This window comes from Pieris napi, chromosome Z (genome assembly GCF_905475465.1).
Source record: "Pieris napi chromosome Z, ilPieNapi1.2, whole genome shotgun sequence".
NCBI classification, from domain to species: Eukaryota; Metazoa; Arthropoda; class Insecta; order Lepidoptera; family Pieridae; genus Pieris; species Pieris napi.
In genome coordinates this window covers 9,216,927-9,236,391 of record NC_062259.1, presented here as the reverse complement: position 1 = coordinate 9,236,391, position 19,465 = coordinate 9,216,927, and the positions used below count along the sequence as shown (strand labels likewise).

The 19,465-nt window shown below is 32.2% G+C and overlaps 1 protein-coding gene across 5 annotated transcripts in view; it reads right to left on the bottom strand.

The window, feature by feature from the left end:
• LOC125062295 (disco-interacting protein 2) overlaps nucleotides 1–19,178 on the bottom strand; it is a 42,954-nt gene extending 23,776 nt beyond the window's left edge. Inside the window, exons 1-3 of one of the 5 annotated variants that reach the window (XM_047668103.1) lie at nucleotides 18,887–19,178; nucleotides 11,296–11,376; nucleotides 8,698–8,835 (exon numbers count right to left, since the gene is read on the bottom strand). In XM_047668103.1, coding sequence (XP_047524059.1) covers nucleotides 8,698–8,835; nucleotides 11,296–11,376; nucleotides 18,887–18,980 — 313 coding nt within the window. In that variant the 5' untranslated portion in view covers nucleotides 18,981–19,178. The remainder of the gene's footprint in view (nucleotides 1–8,697; nucleotides 8,836–11,295; nucleotides 11,377–18,886) is intronic. The other 4 variants (XM_047668104.1, XM_047668105.1, XM_047668106.1 and 1 more) reach the window with 4 other exon arrangements.
• Nucleotides 19,179–19,465: the final 287 nt, after the last annotated feature.

Sequence of the window (19,465 nt, the reverse complement as noted above, 5' to 3'; positions counted from 1 at the left end):
TTACACATCAAATGTCAATTACATTTAAGGAAACATTTGTCAAAGAAAAAGTGACACAAACCATAAAACTGTCTTCAAAGTGGCTTCGCAAACGCTATTTGCTAATGCATCTGAAACAGACACAAGATTTTCTTGTGGAAACTGAGGACAAACTTTTAAGATTGCATGGGCTGTAGATTCACGCGAAGTTACGCTGAAGACGTAAAATAAACATTGAGGCATTTGATTCATTAAGACACCGAAATCTTACAAGTATTTTCGACCGTCGTGGTCTTGATTTAATGTAGGTTAATATTAAGTAAAAATGAATCATCGTTACTGTAGTAAGGCCTTAAGCGAAAGGTAATTTATTTATTTTGTTAACATTATGTAAACCTTTAAATTATAGACGAACTTAATATCATTAAGAGGAAAGGTTTTTATTTTGGTATGTTTATCAAGAACTACCAAATTAACTGAAACTATAAGACGGATTTAAAAAATTATTTCACCGTTGATAATCTACAATACCCCTGAGTAGGATATATTATACGGGAATATTTTAGATAATAAATGTCCAGACGTGCGAAGCCGGGATAGGCCGCTAGTAATATGTAATTATATCTACCAACGTCTGTAAAGGAACACATGTTTTATTTAACTTGTGTCTTAAATACTAGCGCAACATGCTACATAATCTTGATATTATAATTATAAGTAACTGAATTTATTAACTGTTATAAAAATATAATTATAAAATAGCTGGATATCAATTTTATTACCAATCTTTTTATTTTTAAAGATTTATAAGTGGGACTGGCAGCTAAATACAAAGAGCGGTAAATCTGTCACCCGAACGAACTTCCTCGCTAACTCACCATAAAACAGTATGTGAGACGACTAAAACGTCTCCATATTCTAGAACTAAAAGGCAGGCAGTAGCTCTAGGCAGAAGATGAGTAGATGCTTCCAATAGGAAGCCACCCCACATGACAGCACAACAGAACAGATTCGCTCACAGCCTTAGGGCTGATTGCAAATACCCGCAAAAAAAGTTTTATAGGTGTTTAGACAACGGAAGGTTCTAGAAGCAACCGTAAATCCAAGGGCCCTTCAAACCGTCTAAAACTCCTGTCAGGCTAATGTACTGAAATGCATTTATCGGTTTTGCCCAGACTACAGCGTTATCGAGTTTTAAGGTGACTAAGTGATTTAACAAAAATAAATAATAGTAGAACATCATCTAGTATTTATAAATAGCAACTTTATTGCTTTGCTTTAAGGTGTAATTTACTGTGTATCAAAATTAAAAGTAAAGCTTGAAGATTATGGTAACCCCGAAGTATTACTTTCAAATCATATTATTGTTAAATACATTATAATATAACACAGCAATTGAAATTTGTATTGAAAAGAAAGGTGACCGTGCGTTAATCTGTTACTATTAGGGTAAAGTGACTGAGGAACTCATCTGCCAAAATCCTTTAACTAGAGATAGGGGGGTTATTAAGAACCCTTGATAATGTAACTTTTCAATAGTAGAACAAATATTTGTATCAGTCCAACAGGCTCTGTCCATTTTAATAAAATAATGTATTATATATAAAGTATACTTTATATCAGATTATGACCGCCCTTGGTAGTGTTGATAAAATTGCAGTCTTTTAACTAAATTTCAGCTTCTATTAAATTTATACGCTCCAATAAATTGTACAATGATAAAATATCAGAAAATCCACAATATTTCGTCTGGATGGGGTAAAAATGATAGTTAAACCATCAAGATAAATTTTACCATCGCTCTATTTTTTTTGGGCATGTTTCTCATCGCAATTACTTATAAAATCTATAGATGAACCATCTTAGGTTAGAATGTAGTTCAACAATTTCCCTGATATTGACACATCGTTACGAAACTGTGCGTCAATTGGAATTAGACAAACGGACGTATTAACATTATCAATTATCGAGTGTTGAACTGAGATGCAGCACGCTAGCGTAGACAACAGTCCAATTATAATCAAACGGAACAAGCAAGCGTTTGCTGAACAGTCATAATAACTATGACTGTTTAGCAAACTAACTAAATTGTTATGAATTTGTAAAAATGAAAGTCACATATAAATTACTCAAATAATCAATGTAAGTATTCATTTATTTCGTAGAAAGCATCATATGTATATCGGTTTTATCTTATCAATGCGGATCGAAGTCATAGGCAAATTACTGATATGGATTGCTCTTTTAGGGTGTGGTTAAAACTATGGTTTAAATTATGGACTTGGTTATTGATTGTTATTTATTATTCTTCATTTCTTCAACAAATATAATGGTGAAATGCTTACATGTGACTCAGGGATCTCGCTTTCAATATTGAGTTTTCGTACCATCAAGTATGTCGCAAACAGCGCAACTGATATTAAACAATTCTTCAAAGACCTTGGAATAATTTAATTAAATAAAAGAAGCTAGTCTTAGAAGGTTATAAAGCAAAACAATGACCGCGTCATGATTCACGTACCTATTTACGATAGGATCACTTAATTCGCATTAAACTTATCTACATTTATTTTTTTGTTATTAAATTATATATCATATGGATTTTTTTAAATATTATTTATAATTCTGACTCAACAGTTAACAAGGTTAGTACAATCTAAACGAATAGGCCTCAAAGAACAAAAACAGTTCGTAAATTATATGCCTGGAAATTGCTTAATGAATGAAAAATATGAGGAAAACTTCCTTGAACTGATTCGTAGTTTTGTTATTCAAGAAATAATAAAAATGTACATCGAACTTTTATAAAATATTCATAAACGTAATCTAATACAATATTTTTACCTATACATGGAAAATTAACAAGCTAGCTTTGAGATAAAACACATTTATTGTATCCGTATTGAAAATACTAAATATGTACTATTGAAAATTATAAAGTTTTAGACGTTAAAAAAAATATAGTAATCGTAAATCGGTGTTACAGCAGAGGGAAAAAAATGACCAGCGAAAGTAAACAAGATAAACAGACAACTCTCTTGTACATTGTAATTGCATCGAGGATGAACATAAAAGCATTCCTACCTACATCTAGCAAGATAGCTCAATGTATATTGTACGAATTTTAGTCCCTCTTCACCTTATACGGGCACAAATATTACATTATAATACAATACATTTGTTAATATTCTAATAACTACTAGGCAATATCATTCATAGAAGTTCATTCAGTAAATAATCATTGATGCTATATATAATATAATGAAAGTGGAGACGAGGCCAACTCGATACCTGCGACAACGGATGAGGCTTATCACATTACGACGCATATTCCCTTGGGTCTATATTAACGTCATAAAAAGTGATACAGGGTCGATTCGTATTTTAAATACTAACTTTTCATCTATCCACGCGCTACAACCTGTTATAGGTGTTAAAAAAAAATGTTTATTATGGAACATAAGATACAGGTATCACTTATTCCACGTCATTAAATTTGAATCTGTAGGTATCCCTACTCATCGGCATAGAAGACAGAGGTCGAGAGAAAAAGCCGGCGCAAAAAACTCTCGGTATTAATCATCAAACAACACTTATTTTAAAACAAATATCGCAAATTAATTAAAAGTAGCCTGTTTAGTACTAGTCCCAGGCCCTTTTATCAACTAGATAATCGTTACGTTTTTGGCCTTAGAGCTCCTTTGTTTAATTATTTTCCGAATAAATCCTGCACACATGCTCGATGACTAGGTTTAAAGTCTAAACCATTCTGTTTTTCAGACGATATTTATATTTACGGTACGGGTTTTGGAATTTTCGCACATAAAAAGAAAGGCCATTAGAGAACAGCTAGGGGTTGAACGTACGTATTACGAGATCAACACAGCTCACCAATTTGAAAATAAAAAAGCGCCACGAGTTTAAAATGAATTACAATACTGCATAGTATAACTTTTTAGAAATCGTTGCAACAAACCAGAAGTTTTGTTTCTAAACGTTAAAACACAAACGGTTTTTAACTATAAGACGCGCGCGTTTTTAACTATAAGACGAAATACAATACGAAGAATTCCAATTAAGATTTTCAATATACATTAAAGTCAATGACATAGAGTTTCAGCTAAGAATGTTTCAAGACATCGGGCATCGGGATCCACAAAGGAGCCCTTGTGCAGACAGCACCCATAAAAATACTGGTGTACATCCACATACAACAATGTGGATATTATATAGGCCTAGAATTAATTGTTTTTGATGATCATAACTATAACTTGGAGTTTTATTTAAACTAAAAGTGGTTTAAGTAAACATTTTTATCTTTACCTTGTTCCAGTAAAAATGTATTTAACAAGTTTATTTGACTCGACACATTCGCAAGTTAATTTTGTTCTTTTCTTTACATATAAAATATCTTATCAATAATGTATTTAACATCACGGTTCATTAGAAATTAAAATGCTATGTTTGCATATATTAAGGTTACTTTGAGGTAATTGCTATCAATTCGATATTCATAACAATCGTAAAATGCAGAATCCATCACATTCCGTTCTTTTTTTAGCCAAACATTAACCATGATTAGGTAAATTTAAAAGATCATAGAGTAAAATAGTATCGTCACATAATAATCTCTTTTAAGTAATAATAAATATTTAAAAACAAAACGTTTATTCCTTATCTCATGTATTTTTAAACAATAAATAATTATTTCTTTTAAATAGTACAGTTATGATGTACGTAGTAAGCTTTCAACGCTTAAAATATATAGTCTAGAAATGCAACTCTTAACAAGTGGAGCCAGAAACCCCGTAAAGACATCTCTACAAAGCTTCTAAAATCTTAAATGCTTACCTACACTACAAAGTTAAGTCTACCAAACAACTTCAAAAGCATCAAAAGCGTGTGTTCTAGTAAAGTACTACATACTTACATACCAGCATGACTCTTAAAAACATAAAATTGAACCAGACCACAATATAATTTAGCCCTTTGTCGACCTCGCTAAGTAGAAATCTAACGACATGCTACAATGATTAAGAATACGAGAAAGACAGGCCAAAAAAAATGTAAGTAAATGAAACAGCTGAACGCAACTACGTGATTCAATCGAAAATCATTGAGAAATATCTAACAGTCGTGTAGCCACCAATGTGTATGTAAAATGTATTTTAATAAATGTATATTCGAGTGTATGAAATTATCTTCCAAATATTTGCGTACAAAGTGGAAGTACAGGTCCGTTTTCGATCAAGGCAGTGACCTAGATTGCTTAATACGATTTTTAATAAATTACCAGAACATTCAATAAAATATTACACATGTACAATATATAAAAGCACAGGTGCCTATTGAACACGTGTGGTTAAGGCACTTCCGCGTTGGATACAAAGGAAACAGCCGGTGCACGAACTTTACAGGTTACTATAGTGGAAATTAGACAAGTATGTAGTAGAAATTATTTTAACATCCACAATAAGCTCGCGTGTTGTAACGCGCTCCATTTCTCAACTTTACTGTAACAACATACCTACAAACACTATCAATCACATGGCTGCTTCAATGCAATTACAGAGAACAGTGCCGTGCTCATCTAACTTGTTGATCAATACTATTATAAAGATATTAATCAGTTGTAATTACCTAGTAATGTTTACGCACGTTAAATACTTCGCTTACAAAACTTCAAGCTAGTTTCACTATTATAACAAAAAACGCTATGACTAATCGGACAGGTTCAGGTGTGCTATCGGCGCAACTTTAAGGTCAAAAGGGAATATAACCGGTCGAATTTTAAATACAAAGTCTAAAAGCAATTTGCTGTTAGAGTAACCCGCATTGTTTTAACAGTAAAACGGTTTACACAGTTGACCGCAAATAGGTGGAATGAACTATTCACCTGTAGAAATACGCGTTACAATATTAATTAAAACTGCATTATTATGGCAGAGAAATGCGGTTTAAGGCTAGGTAGCTTCGCTAAATATTCAGTCTGTGCAAACAATAGGAGGCATTCACAAGTGTGAATCTTAACAAAGTAGTTGCTTTTGTTTTTCCTTGCATTTATAAACCTACGACAGCAGTTTTGTTTGTCAGGTGTTTGTAACTCGACCCAGTGACATTAGGATTATACACACATTCAAGATAATGTTTATCAACTCCATGATCAATAACTGTATCTTTTATACTTAAATGTTTAACGTATAAATACTAATAATAAGATAATGTTTTCAATATGTGAAAAAGACAGTTATCTACAGAGAGTCGGGAATTTAATTTGTATTTGTGGATAGCCTTGATTATTGACTTCATAAAGCATATCTTCACGGTGTATGACCCGCATAAGTGGTGGAGAATAACGTACTACAGGTTTGAAACCGGAGTAGTCGGCCGAACCCATCGCTTCTATTTATTTGCCCATTAGTTAATTAAAAGAAACTGCGCATGAAGTGAAATGATGTGCAAAGTGTTTCATTTATATTACTTAAATTTCTTTAATTGTTTAAGCATTCAATGAGTTGATTTTTACACTGTGACTTGTATGACATATATTAGTGTCCCGTGTCACTTAATTGCCTGATATTGGAGATAATGAATGACTCCGACTATAAGATTATACATAGGTTTATATGATATAATTACTTTATGTGAGAAAAAATATTATTGCTTTTAAAAAAGCTCTACATTTCATACCTAATACTTCGTTAGTAATATTCAGTCATAAACCAGCTTTAACTCTAGTTTCAATTTAAAGCATTTACGTGCGATTGTGAGGTCAACATACGCTACTGAACACTTCAATTGTGATTCACGATAGCTTGTGTGATTTAATAAGGCACCGTCTCTTCAATGTGTACAGTGTTTGTCATTTTTCGAATTATATATTTTCGCTCTAGATATTGGCACTAAAATACAAATTTAAAATTTTATACGTTCAGAAAATTCTAAAAATCTATTATAAATATTACAATTTTGTTCCTTATATTTCCGTGTCATGTTATACTTTCGCGCAACAATCGCAGTTTTAATTTTTAATAAACTTAAATTTTCGAGCTTTAGTAGAGTTAAAAAACATGATAAATACGACATCAGGCTCTTTCTCCATTTGTATTCAGATGTAATTTATTCTATGGTTTCCGAACTATAATTCTGTGAAACGGTTCAAAAATGGGACAAAGATAAAAAGAAAACATTTAAACAAAACTGAATTCCGGTGCGCCCAAGAACTAAGTCATTCTGGCAACATCTAAAAATCTTGAAACAGTAAATATTAAAGATTAAAGCTATAACAAAAAAATCATGATTATTTTAATTAAACTTATTACCAATAATAGTGCTTTGCCGCCTGTATTGTCGAATCGAATATTTGTTTCCTCTTTTCTCCTATTTTTATCTGTTTTATTAAACATTAGATTATAGTTAAGTAGATTACCAGCTTTACGAACCAATTTGTGTATCTAAGATACATCGCAAATGCCTTAGCCATTAAGCTGACATTGTTCACTGAACTGTGCTGCAACAAGTTATTCTCAAACAAAATTTTACTCTACCTACAGCTGTTAGAAGAGGAATTCTATGAAGCGTATAGAAATATTCTCTAGATGTAACAATCGTATGACGTTGTGAAACAGTGTCGACTAGTATATCGCCATGTGATTTTTTAGTCCACTGCCTGTGATATACTGTATCGTTTTTTAATATACGCATATGGTAATTTTTATTATTAAGTCTGCAATATAGTGAATATAAGTGGAAGTGCGGTATCTCGGACACACGATTATAGTTTCAAAACATTACAAAATATTAGTAAATATTATATTCATATATTGTATATATATTTATATAATATATTAATAAAATTATAGAATATTAATAAAAAAATATAATATATTTTATGTATTGTTAGAAAAACATCTGCTATTTAGAATTATGGTTCAGTGAATGAAAGTTTAATGTGTATAAAATATATGAAACTAACTTGATATGTAACTAAATTACAAATTATTACAGTACAATTCCAAATTTTCTAAAAACATCAGTCAATTATCATTATAAAAATTTCAATGAAAACATGTACTAATGGTACGGACAATGCATTGATATAAAAAAGAAATAATAAACAGCTGAATAATTCATGATATAACTGAGCACTTTGAATGCCGATTTTGATACACGAGTTTCTTTTTATAGACGCGCTGACCGCTTGAGGCGTACTAGGAAAATATTTTTTAAAACATTGTTGACACGCAATATCTATAATATAAAACGAATTATGTACCTTTCTAGCTAGCGGCAATGCACTAAAAAAATAACTTTATATTTCCACTAACAACCTCATCTATATAGTATGCTGTAATATTTTCCATAACGAACATCAAATATTAATAGCGCGTATATTATCTATTTTGCAAGAATATGGCTGAAGTAATTAAAACGTCACGTCATGGCAAGTAGCTGACGCAGGGCGGCTATGATCCTTTGTCTAGGACCTGCAGACTTCCGAGACTATCTTAATATCCGGGGCTTGTACCGACTCTCTTTTGTTTTAGCTGTTGTCTCGTTATTTTTAAACGTGTCAGTTAAATACATTCGAAAGCAATAAATGTCTACTTTGCAAGGCCATATTTAATTAAATGGACCGTATTCGTCAATTACATATGATTAACGTTTGTTGTGTTCATTTGTGGTGGTGGCTACAGGTTAGATATTTCCCTAGGATACCTGAATGGTATCTCTTCTCATTGTGTGTGACGCGGCGGTGCGTTCGACGATTTCTTGTGTGTTGTCGACCCGAACCGCTCTCGCCACGCTGTCCTCGAGGCGGCATCACCCCTGCTGTGTAACATTCTGCATAAACACCTATCCCGACCAACATATCATATTACCATTTGCAGATTAGTTTTTCGGGTCAATTGTCGACAAAAATCATAAGTAAAAAATTAAAACTTAAACTTATGATCTAGCTACTTATTCTACATAATAGTTTTATATCTCTACCTCACCAATAACATAACGTACTAACGTAGACTTTTACTTTGGTAGATGTATTATACTAAATATTTAATAATACTAATTTCACCCCATTCAACCTGACAAATAATCAAGAAGAAAACTTCAGCATTAGTATGGGGAAAATTATAAATAAGTCTTATTTCGCTATATACAGAAACAAATCTATGATTAACAAATTAAGTATTTATCAACGTGAATTAAAAATAGATTTGGAAAGGCTTAAGTTTCCAAATAAATAAAAGGTATATAAAACTAAATGAATATTGAATAACTTTATTCAGTTAATACATGTAGTTTTTGTTTTATTATCCTAATTGTACACCTTTTAGCACCTAATGGGTTATCAGGCAAGTTCAATAAACTCTAGTTTTGATAAGGACCGGTGAGGACGTTATCAGGTGACGCAATGCAGGCCCGAAAACATTCGGCAAAACCCTCCACCGTTTGGATGAGCAAAGCGATCAATACCTACCTAGAATTGTGTTGTGTCTTGTATCCTTTACAGAGCACAGAATATAATCGACACGTACATTTAAAAAATACTAAAATGTATATTGTGATGCTACATTATAGTTAATTTACTAATTTATGTTAAAGAAGCTTTTAATTGTTAAATAATAGATAATATATCAGTAACGTAACTATATCACGTAAGTTGAACAAAACGATAAAGTGGAAATTGCAAAGACACCATGCAACGTTTTTTACATTAATATAGGAGATTCGTGATCGTTTCATAAGTAATAGATCGGGAACTTCATACCTAATATCTTTAAACGCATTTATTTATGCGTAAAACTGACTGAAATGCGTATAAACATACAAATTTTATGACATCAAGTATATTTTTTGGAATATAAAGTATATCTATTTGAAATATAAATAAACTATAATCAACTAGGTAAAGATGTCCCGATAAGTTGCACAGAGGTCTAAATACGACTGAAGTGTGCGTAATGATAGTTAATATTAAAAAACTCGATGAGCGTATCGTTCCGAAACGATGAGCAAGAGTGATCTAAAGGTACTTCGCTACCAGTAGCGGTAACGAACATAATATTTCATTGTTAACCGCAACTCAGTTCCACTTATTGATTCAAAATGAACCAAAACAAATTATTACGTTAATTATTTCACGCGAAACATTTATTTCAATACGAGAGTGATAAATTTATCCACAAACGAAATTTATTTGAATTGTTCGAGTTTCTTTTTAGTGACTTATGAATGTCTGATATTCTTCTATCTTCCAAATACATAAAAAAATTACAAAGTGAATATAAACTCTTCGGTAATTTCAGAATAAGATAATTGATGTACCTACCTATGGGATAGATATAAATTCCTTGTTAATATTAAAGTAATGTTATAAAAGCAACATGGCCCTATATTATTTAGTCCCTAATGCCTTATTTATGGCGAAATCAGCTAAATAAACGTAGGATTATTAAGTAGGATGATTAATGTAAAAAAATTTTTTTATAAGATATTCCTAATTAATGATGTTTGTTTCATTCTGTTAAAATGGCCTAGGCGTAAAGGAAACTCTTGATCATGCATTAGACACAAAGGGAAGAGGGGATTCGCAGTTCGCATGCCTATGTGCAGCGGCTTATCACGAGTCGCTTTAGGCCAAGGTTTTTATATTAACTGATTGTATACAACGTAGAACCGCAAGCACAAAGCTGGTTTTTATTCGTGCTTAGATATTCAGTTGTATTTACGTGCTATTACATCATGATGGGAACGATGGTGATAAAGTGTGGTTGTCGTGCGTGGGTGGTCACCAGCTAACTAATTTAATATAAGAATGCTTAATATACTGAAATACATGTTAACATAAATAAAAAAATCGATTGACACTGGACATGGCTTGTGTTATAACATTGGATCGGTTTAAAAATAACGGCAGTACACTTCCAAAGATTCAAAAATAATTACATTGCAATTGGTATGACCTGTATTCTATATACAAATTATCTTTCCGTACAGATTCACGATGGCGACTTCATTTGACCCTAGTTTGAAAATCGGAGCGAGCGAAGAGTGCATGCCGATAGATTCGCCAATGTCCAGCATCCATCGACGTCGACCAATTGACACTTGACCCCAACAACGATTTCGTTGCGACCTTGGAATTGTAATTACTGGAGATTCGAGTCTAACACCTAACGTCACCAATTTAATTTTAAACGGCATAAAATTTAAAAGTAAAGCCAGTACTCGCGGGTCATTAGATGAACTTAATGATTAGTTCAGGCAACAGATTAGCGGTACAAAATTGCATTAAATACTTTAATAATTTACCTTGCGATTGTTGTTGTTGGGCGATGTATGGTGCCAAAAGACGAGAGCGTTTCTTCTCATATCCTTTTTGTGTGATGTCCCCTGCAAGTAGAGTACATAAAGTAATTTATATAATTAATACGAAGTTTTTTTTTTGGAAATTATAAATTCAAAATTCACACCTTTATTCAGATAATCCAGTTAGCAATTAGCATTAAATATTTTAACTTTAATAGGACGAGTTGCCGACCTTGTTTTAACAACACCAATAAAAACCACAAAATAATGACTATAAGTTTGTAGTTGTCTTAAAGTCGTGAAATAATACTATAGTATTGTATTATACTTATTTAATCAATTATGTAAAATGTAATGCAAAGCGACTATTTAGTATAATAATAACGTATAATATTGACAGTCGTCAAGCATTGGATTGCATTCGCCACACGATATCGGTCAAACCACACAATAATATGAATAAGGAGCGAAAGCACAGTTAATTAAATTGTAAGAAAAACAAAATTGTTTTACATTCCAGAGCTGTTAGTAGAAATTGAGATAAAAACAATTGCCATAGGTGTACGATTAGTTTGAAGTAGAAGTTTTTATAAAACAAATTATTATTTATATCTTCCTTAAATACTCAGAGAGCAATGAGGAGTCACACAGAACACATGTTAAAAAAGGAAGAAAAAGGATGTAGTTCATTAACTGTCTCTTAAGACTACGAGACGCTTCACATATTGGAAATAATATTATTACCCGCTTTAATGTACACTTATATATACATATATAAATGATACGAGTACAGAATTAAACAGAATTCATAATTACTAAACCACTTTGTACACGTTCGGGGAATTAAAGGGAAATATGTATGATATTTATTACTCATTCCGCTTTAATCAAATGAACTCTACCATTTCTACGTTATATATTGCGCAAAAACAAAAGCTAATATTGTGAAAGCGATTTCAACAAATATTGATGGATAGATGGATTTATCCGGTCAGTTTTCGAAATTCGTACGTTATCCGTATTTTATAAAAAATTTTTTTTAATATTTATATTGTGATTTAAAATAGGATACACACTATGCTGTATCATCAATATAAAAATAAGTCGGGTTTTCCTTCCTGACGCTATAACTCCAGAACGCACGAACCGATTTTTTCGCACAGTTTGAACGCACGGAAAAATTTCAACAGAAAAGCGGGATCACCAAACGAAATGTTACATAAAACGAAGCCATCTGGTGGCGAAACGGAGTTCGCCGAGTTTGCTAGTTTTATATAAGAACGAATCAAATAAAAACTTAATGGCATTTGATAAAAAAGGATTTAAATATTAATAATAATGATGCGATAAAAAAATAATATTATTATAACCGTGTTTGAGACAAATGAATTAAAATTAAATCTACAACATACGTTTTTAAGCAAATTGTATGCAAATTTATATAAGGTAAAGTATGAATTTAATATGTACTGTGTATTAATAAATTCCTTTTACTCCGGAACTGTTAAAAGTAAAACACATCTTTGTCGACGCCATTTGATGTCGCCTGTTCTAATTGAACATTAACCTATATTGATGTAATAGCAAAAGGGGTCCACTGAGATCATGTAGGATGCAATGAAATAAACATAGTTTAATCTTCAATCAACCATTTAAATTCCATAAAAATCTTCTGTAAATTCGCTTCAATACACCCAATCCCTAAAAAGGCCAACGCTCTGACCCGGCGACTTTCATCGAAAAGCCATAACTTCTTCGATCCCCAAAATAATGGAAACCATTATAAACGGCTAGCTCCTGGAATATTTAGAGGGCCACTAGGCGATTAGCGATTAGCGATTTAGCCACATTCAGTGCTATGCGGATTATCCGCACTGAGGACACTCTTAACACTGACTTTACAGGTCTTCGTGCTTTCTCGGGCAGTTGAAGAGCTGTACCGCCACAAACTGATGTCTGGAGTCGAAACTCTGCAACGTGGGGTCTCGAACTGGGATCGACACAATCTTTAATATTAGGACGTTGAGGCAGAATACGAAATTCCACCCATATCACCTCGATGTCCGTCGTTCCACAAATGAGCGTTCTTTAAGGCTATTTTTGCCGTGCACCAACATTATGTGGAACCACTTTTTGTACCCACTTTGTACCCACTGAAGTATTTACGAAATATTTCAACCCTAAGTTGAAGAAAGGGACGAGAGAAAAGGACGTACCAATCCTTAAAAGGCCGCCAACGCACTCACGAGCCCTCAGTCCATGGGTGGCGCGGCGCTATCATTTATGACTTAACATCAGATGAACCTTCTGCCCGTTTGCCCTCAGTTCAAGAATAAAACATTTTAATATCTTGAAAATTTTACAGTTGATCGCAAGCAAAAAACGTTATAGATGAAAATGTTTGGAATAATGTAATATAGAAGCGAAAAATAAATATTTTCTTTTTGATTCCCGGCGTCAATCAGTAGCTCATCCTTCTTCGCTTATTGGACTCTTTAACACATTTTTTTTATTTCAATCCGTAGTTCTCGAGATTAGCGCTCTCAATCGTACAAACAAAATTCTGCCGCTTTTATCTTTATAATACGAGAAGTAACAAATGATGACCACCAGATGACTACCAGCCACAAAAATAAGACAGTAGTAAAGATACCTCCACGCTACAGAGCGTCTACGCTCATCTCTTCTTCAGTATCTATACTTAGCGTAGATATTTTACAAGTATGCAAATCGGTGCAGACTTGTAAAATACAAATTTAAATGAGGCAGTCGCTATTTGTAATCAATCGTCACAACATAACATAATCTCGACCTTAGGAATACAAATTAAAAATGCAGCATGGCTATTGCGGCTACTAAAAGCGAAGCGATGAAAAACAAATACTAAATGCCACAAGCTGAAAACCGTAAATGCTTTATGGGCAAAAAGGGCGGATAAGACTTAATTAGCCAAAATTTGTCCACATAGACTTTAAATACATGACAACAAATTAATAGGTTATCTACACTAATATTATAAAGAGGAAAACTTTGTTTGTTTGTTTGTTTGTTTGTTTGATTGTAATGAATAGGCTCATAAACTACTGGACCGATTTTAAAAATTCTTTCATCATTCGAAAGCTACATTATCCACGAGTAATATAGGCTATATTTAATTTTGAACAAAAATAGGGTTCCGTAAGATATTAGGGTTTTTCGGACACAAGGTGTAAAAAATCAACCAAAAAAGTTACTTATTTTGCGTACCCTGCCTAAACTATTAAAGATAGAACCATAAAATGTTCTAAGTAATTGTAGATCTTATAAATATCTACAAAAAAGTCCGCGACACACTATACCTATCTATGTCGAGTGAGGCACAATAACCATAAATGATATAATGACGTGGCAAAACGGCGTTTGCTGGATCAGCTAGTAAAGGTAATATAATAATAATATATGTTTGTTAGCAATATGGGCTTATTTGAGAGTAAATAGTGCTATTGGACACTTCTACATCCTTATGTTAAATATTCTTAATTATAAATTAGGCTAGGCTAAAATGACTTGTTATGAAATGATTTGAATGTTAGTCTTAATTCTCAGTCACGGGACAACTCAAAAAAGCTACATTGTAATCCAATGAACTTATTTCACATGCTGTCCGGGAATGCTAATAATAAGTGCTAAAAATATGTAAATCTGATTGTAGATAGCTAATGCCACGAATTCAAGTAATCATACTGCTCCTAAAGTCAATTGTCAATTAGCAGTAGCATTTCTGTAAAGTGGCAGAAGCCCTGTACTATCAATAATAATCAGTATTCCAACGCTCGACGTATGAGGCAAAATATTTTAACACGCCAGGGGAGTAAATACAAAAATATATTTACAGAACTACGTGCTTACTATTTATTTCAGAACAACCACTTGAGCAACATATTTATCAGGTGAAACATATTATAATTGTATTAATAAGCCGTCTCGTGAGATATGATCTACGACTTTACGGTCTTAATTACACTATAGTTAGGGAGGCAAATATTAATTTATTTATTGGCGATTATTAATAATTTTCGGTAATACTCGAGCGTAACAGTTTAAGATATGAGAGATACCTTAGACCTAAAAGAACAACGTTGTAAAGTACTAAGCTCTATATGTAGTGACGCGCGCCTAGAATAGACGATCAGATTAGTAAAAAAAAATCGATAGTCTGAAATACTCGAGCGCGTCAGATTAAGATATTGGGGGTTGATTTTAGTGTTTTAGGACTAAATGTAACTAACCTGACGATAAGTACTTGACGCCGCCGAGTTATAGGGTCGCGAACTTGTAAAAAAAACGTTAATCCGGCATTCTCGAGCGCGATTTTTTTATTTTGAAGAATATAATCTAAAGCTTACTTTAAATACAAAATCTGCCGGTTTCCGTATGACCGGAAGTGTGGAGGAGCCATTTCGTCTTCCGAAAAACGCGTTGCGGCATAATATAAGCCGCGAACATTTTACAAAAAAAAGTGAATCTGACGCGCTCGGGAATGCCCAAGTAACTGTTTTTTTTAACATTTTTTAAAAACCGTACACGTCAAACCCACCGCTAAAATGGTTTTTACAACACGAGCTTTTCTTTTCGAAATTATTTCATCTTTGGATTTTGATAGGTCTCGACGGCGCCGTTGAATTACGCCATTTAGCTACCTCCCTAACTACTATGCTGTATTTGTCTTTTCAATTGCTATTTCTGAAATGTCAGAACTTATTTCACACCGACTTACGTAGTATCGAAATTATTTTTCTAAATAATGTACTATTACAATTATATTTGTATGGAAAGCGAAGTCAGAAATAAATAACTAATAAAACAACAGATGTCGAAAATGTTTTGTGAAATCCGGATATATAATAAAGTTGTATAAAGCTTTGTTTTCACTCAGTGTACGTATGCTGAATGGTATCGGTAAACGATTATTGCTGAATATATATATATATATATATATATATATATATAATATATAATATATATATATATATATATAATATATAATATATATATATATATATATATATATATATATATATATAAATATTTATTTAACCAGTTAACATAATATAGTCGCCAAGGTTCGGGTTCAGCAATTACTTATTTCATTCGTGGCTACAATATATCTCCGCAACACATTTATCGTTAACTAACAGGTCAGGGAAGGGATGTCATTGCTAAAATTGTTACCAAATCTGATGTGGCTAGCTGTTATTTACCAAATATTTTGATACAGACTTTTGAATTTTTTTCTAATCAAATGTCAAGAGCAATTTGTCCAAAATTAAATACTCCTACTTGTCGTATTGAATTATTGTTAGCACCTTTTTAAACATTAAGTTTATAAAGAAACTTTCGCAAATAATGAATTTTATTTTTATACTTGTTCAAAAATACTCGAAAGAGTTTCTGCACGTGTCAGTTCTGTGGTAACATACACGATTATAGCTCTTCCGACAGTGGACCGATTTGAATGATCGAGAAGTCAAATGCTTCGGACTTGTAGCGAATTGTTCTCATAGAAATGATTTTACTTGATAATACTTCAATTTATATTTAACATACTTTTTATGTACAAGATGAATAAACAGATAACAAAATTACATTCGCGACAGCTCTTAAAACGCAATAATTCTTAGATGATTAATAAAAAATATAACTGACTCCAAAACGCACTTAAAGTATTGAATAACAATTCTTCTCATTTGTATCGAATGGCCTGGTATTCATTACTAAGAGAATTAAATATATAACGTGGTTACTAGTATATTTATATATACCGGGATAAATATCCTTGATGAATAGATAAGCAAATTTTTTGCCTCCCTCGACAGACTTGTCTTTTTATGTAACGACTAGTTTATGTTATTATTATTAATTACTTAAAATGTCACATCGGACATGGTGGAATGGTTGCAGCTCCTTACAAACATTTTGTAAAACAAAAAAATGGCGATTAAAAAGAGTGGCGGAGAGTTTATTGCCAGTTCTTCTCTCGCGTTCGACGCCCTTGATTTGAGAACTGGCAGTAAATGTAAAATTAGAAGCATTAGTATGTATTTCTTTACTGACAAGTCATAAGTGTACATTATGTTACCTATGTGATTAAATGTTTTTTTTTTGACCTCCATCAGCGAAACTTAAGGTGACGGTTTGGGCACCGACCGCGATAGGACACCAAGACTAGGAGCATCACTTTTCATTCGACTTTCTAGGGCGCCACTTCGATGGTATGACAAATTAAGAAGACAGATGACCGAAGACAACAATATGACTGCCGCCCTAAACGAGTGTCGCGACGCGCGCAATAAATCTCATCAAAGAGTGATTTAGTGATCAAAATGTCTTCTATAGGCTCTGATTAAAATTATTTCTTAAGAGGTCCCTAAATTCTCATATTTGTAATAATTCCATTACTTGAGATTACAATACAGTGTAAGTTATTGACAGGTTTTTTAGCAGACTCGACCCTACAGTACATGCAGAAACGACAGAGAAGTTTTTTTTACTACTTCATTTGCGCTGTATTATAATTCCTTCTTGTAATAATTATAAAACTCAGACCAATTTAATAGCAAATGTTTAAAAACAACAATTTAGGTTTTCACTATGCCATGGACCAATATAACTGTCTGTAATTATTCGCAAAAGCTACATGCACAACAAAAGGATTCGCAATACACCTTATTATACCACATAAACTTAGGTTAATAAAGATATTTTCTTATATATAAATAATATACTGACTTAATAATAAAATAAGTTTTTTTTTTAAATTCAAATTCAATTAAATTCCTTTTACACTTTAAGTTGCTATAGATTTTGTGACAACCCTTTTTGGTAAAGTCTGCTGAAGTACCAATTAAAACAGTATAACAATAGTACTAGAAGCTAGAATGAAGATCTTAAATTTATATTTTTGTTGTAAATTATTTTAATGGCATTTACTGTGACTTTAACTAGCATTATTACAAAGGCACTAAAATCATTAAAGAGTGACATTTTCTCATAATATTTGCCTTTATACAATATCTTTGTATTAAATAACTTATTACTATTTCTTCTAGTACACAAACTTTGCCATAAAATTCAAACTATACAGAAAATATAATGGCACAATCATATTAGAATTATAATATTTATTTTTCATTATAACTCTATCAGACGTTAATTAGGAGTTACTAAGTTAATTGGCAGATATGTATATTATTTCAAACAATTAAAAAAAAAATATTAATGAGTTGATATGTAATAGTTTATGGTTGACAGAATTATTATCTCTATATTGCTATAATACAATCAATGTATGTGTATAAAACTATCTGTGATCTGGATGATAAAATTGTAAGGATTTTAATATAAGTTTGTTTAGAGCAAGCTCTGTTAGACAAACACATCAGCTGTCATTGGCCACATAAATACCTATTAGTAAACTTGTTTAAATCACAAGAAACGTCGTAAGCTAAACGCCAAAATAAAACAGTATAAAACTTAAAGCTATATCCCAAAATAATAAAATTCGAATGAAATAATGAATTATCGATTAACAATAAAACAGACTTAGTAGACTTACCTTCAGACAATTCTAAATCCAACTCCGCTAGTTTATCCCTGATGTCGTCCGGGAGGTTTGATATGTCAAGACTTTGGTATATAATATCAGCCATTATTAAACACAATAATATCTTCACTGAAATTAAATAAAGTTCAACGACAACACTCTACGAGACCATGGTAACACCTGGCCATTTTGAATTTCGAATACTTTCTGTTCCAGACTAAACCTACGGCTTGCCAGCTCGCTGATCTACGTTCACTGTGATGACCGAAGTTGCGATTTCAATTCGGTCGTCACTCTTTAGCAACCAAGGGATACTTTATCTCTTTCTAAATTCCGATAAATACGAGTATGATTAAACTAACGTTTGACTTCTGTCACAGAAAAAGTTTTATTCTAAGATATGTAACACTGTTGTTGTACTCCTATTTACAGTAGGAAATATAATATAATATAATAGGGCCAAATTATTATAATAAAAATTACAATATAAATAGTCTACTCTTGAGCATCGTGTCACTTGACAGTGACAATGTCAGACTTGACGTAGATGGAAGTACAATATCTGTTAACAGAGAAATAGGACTATATTTT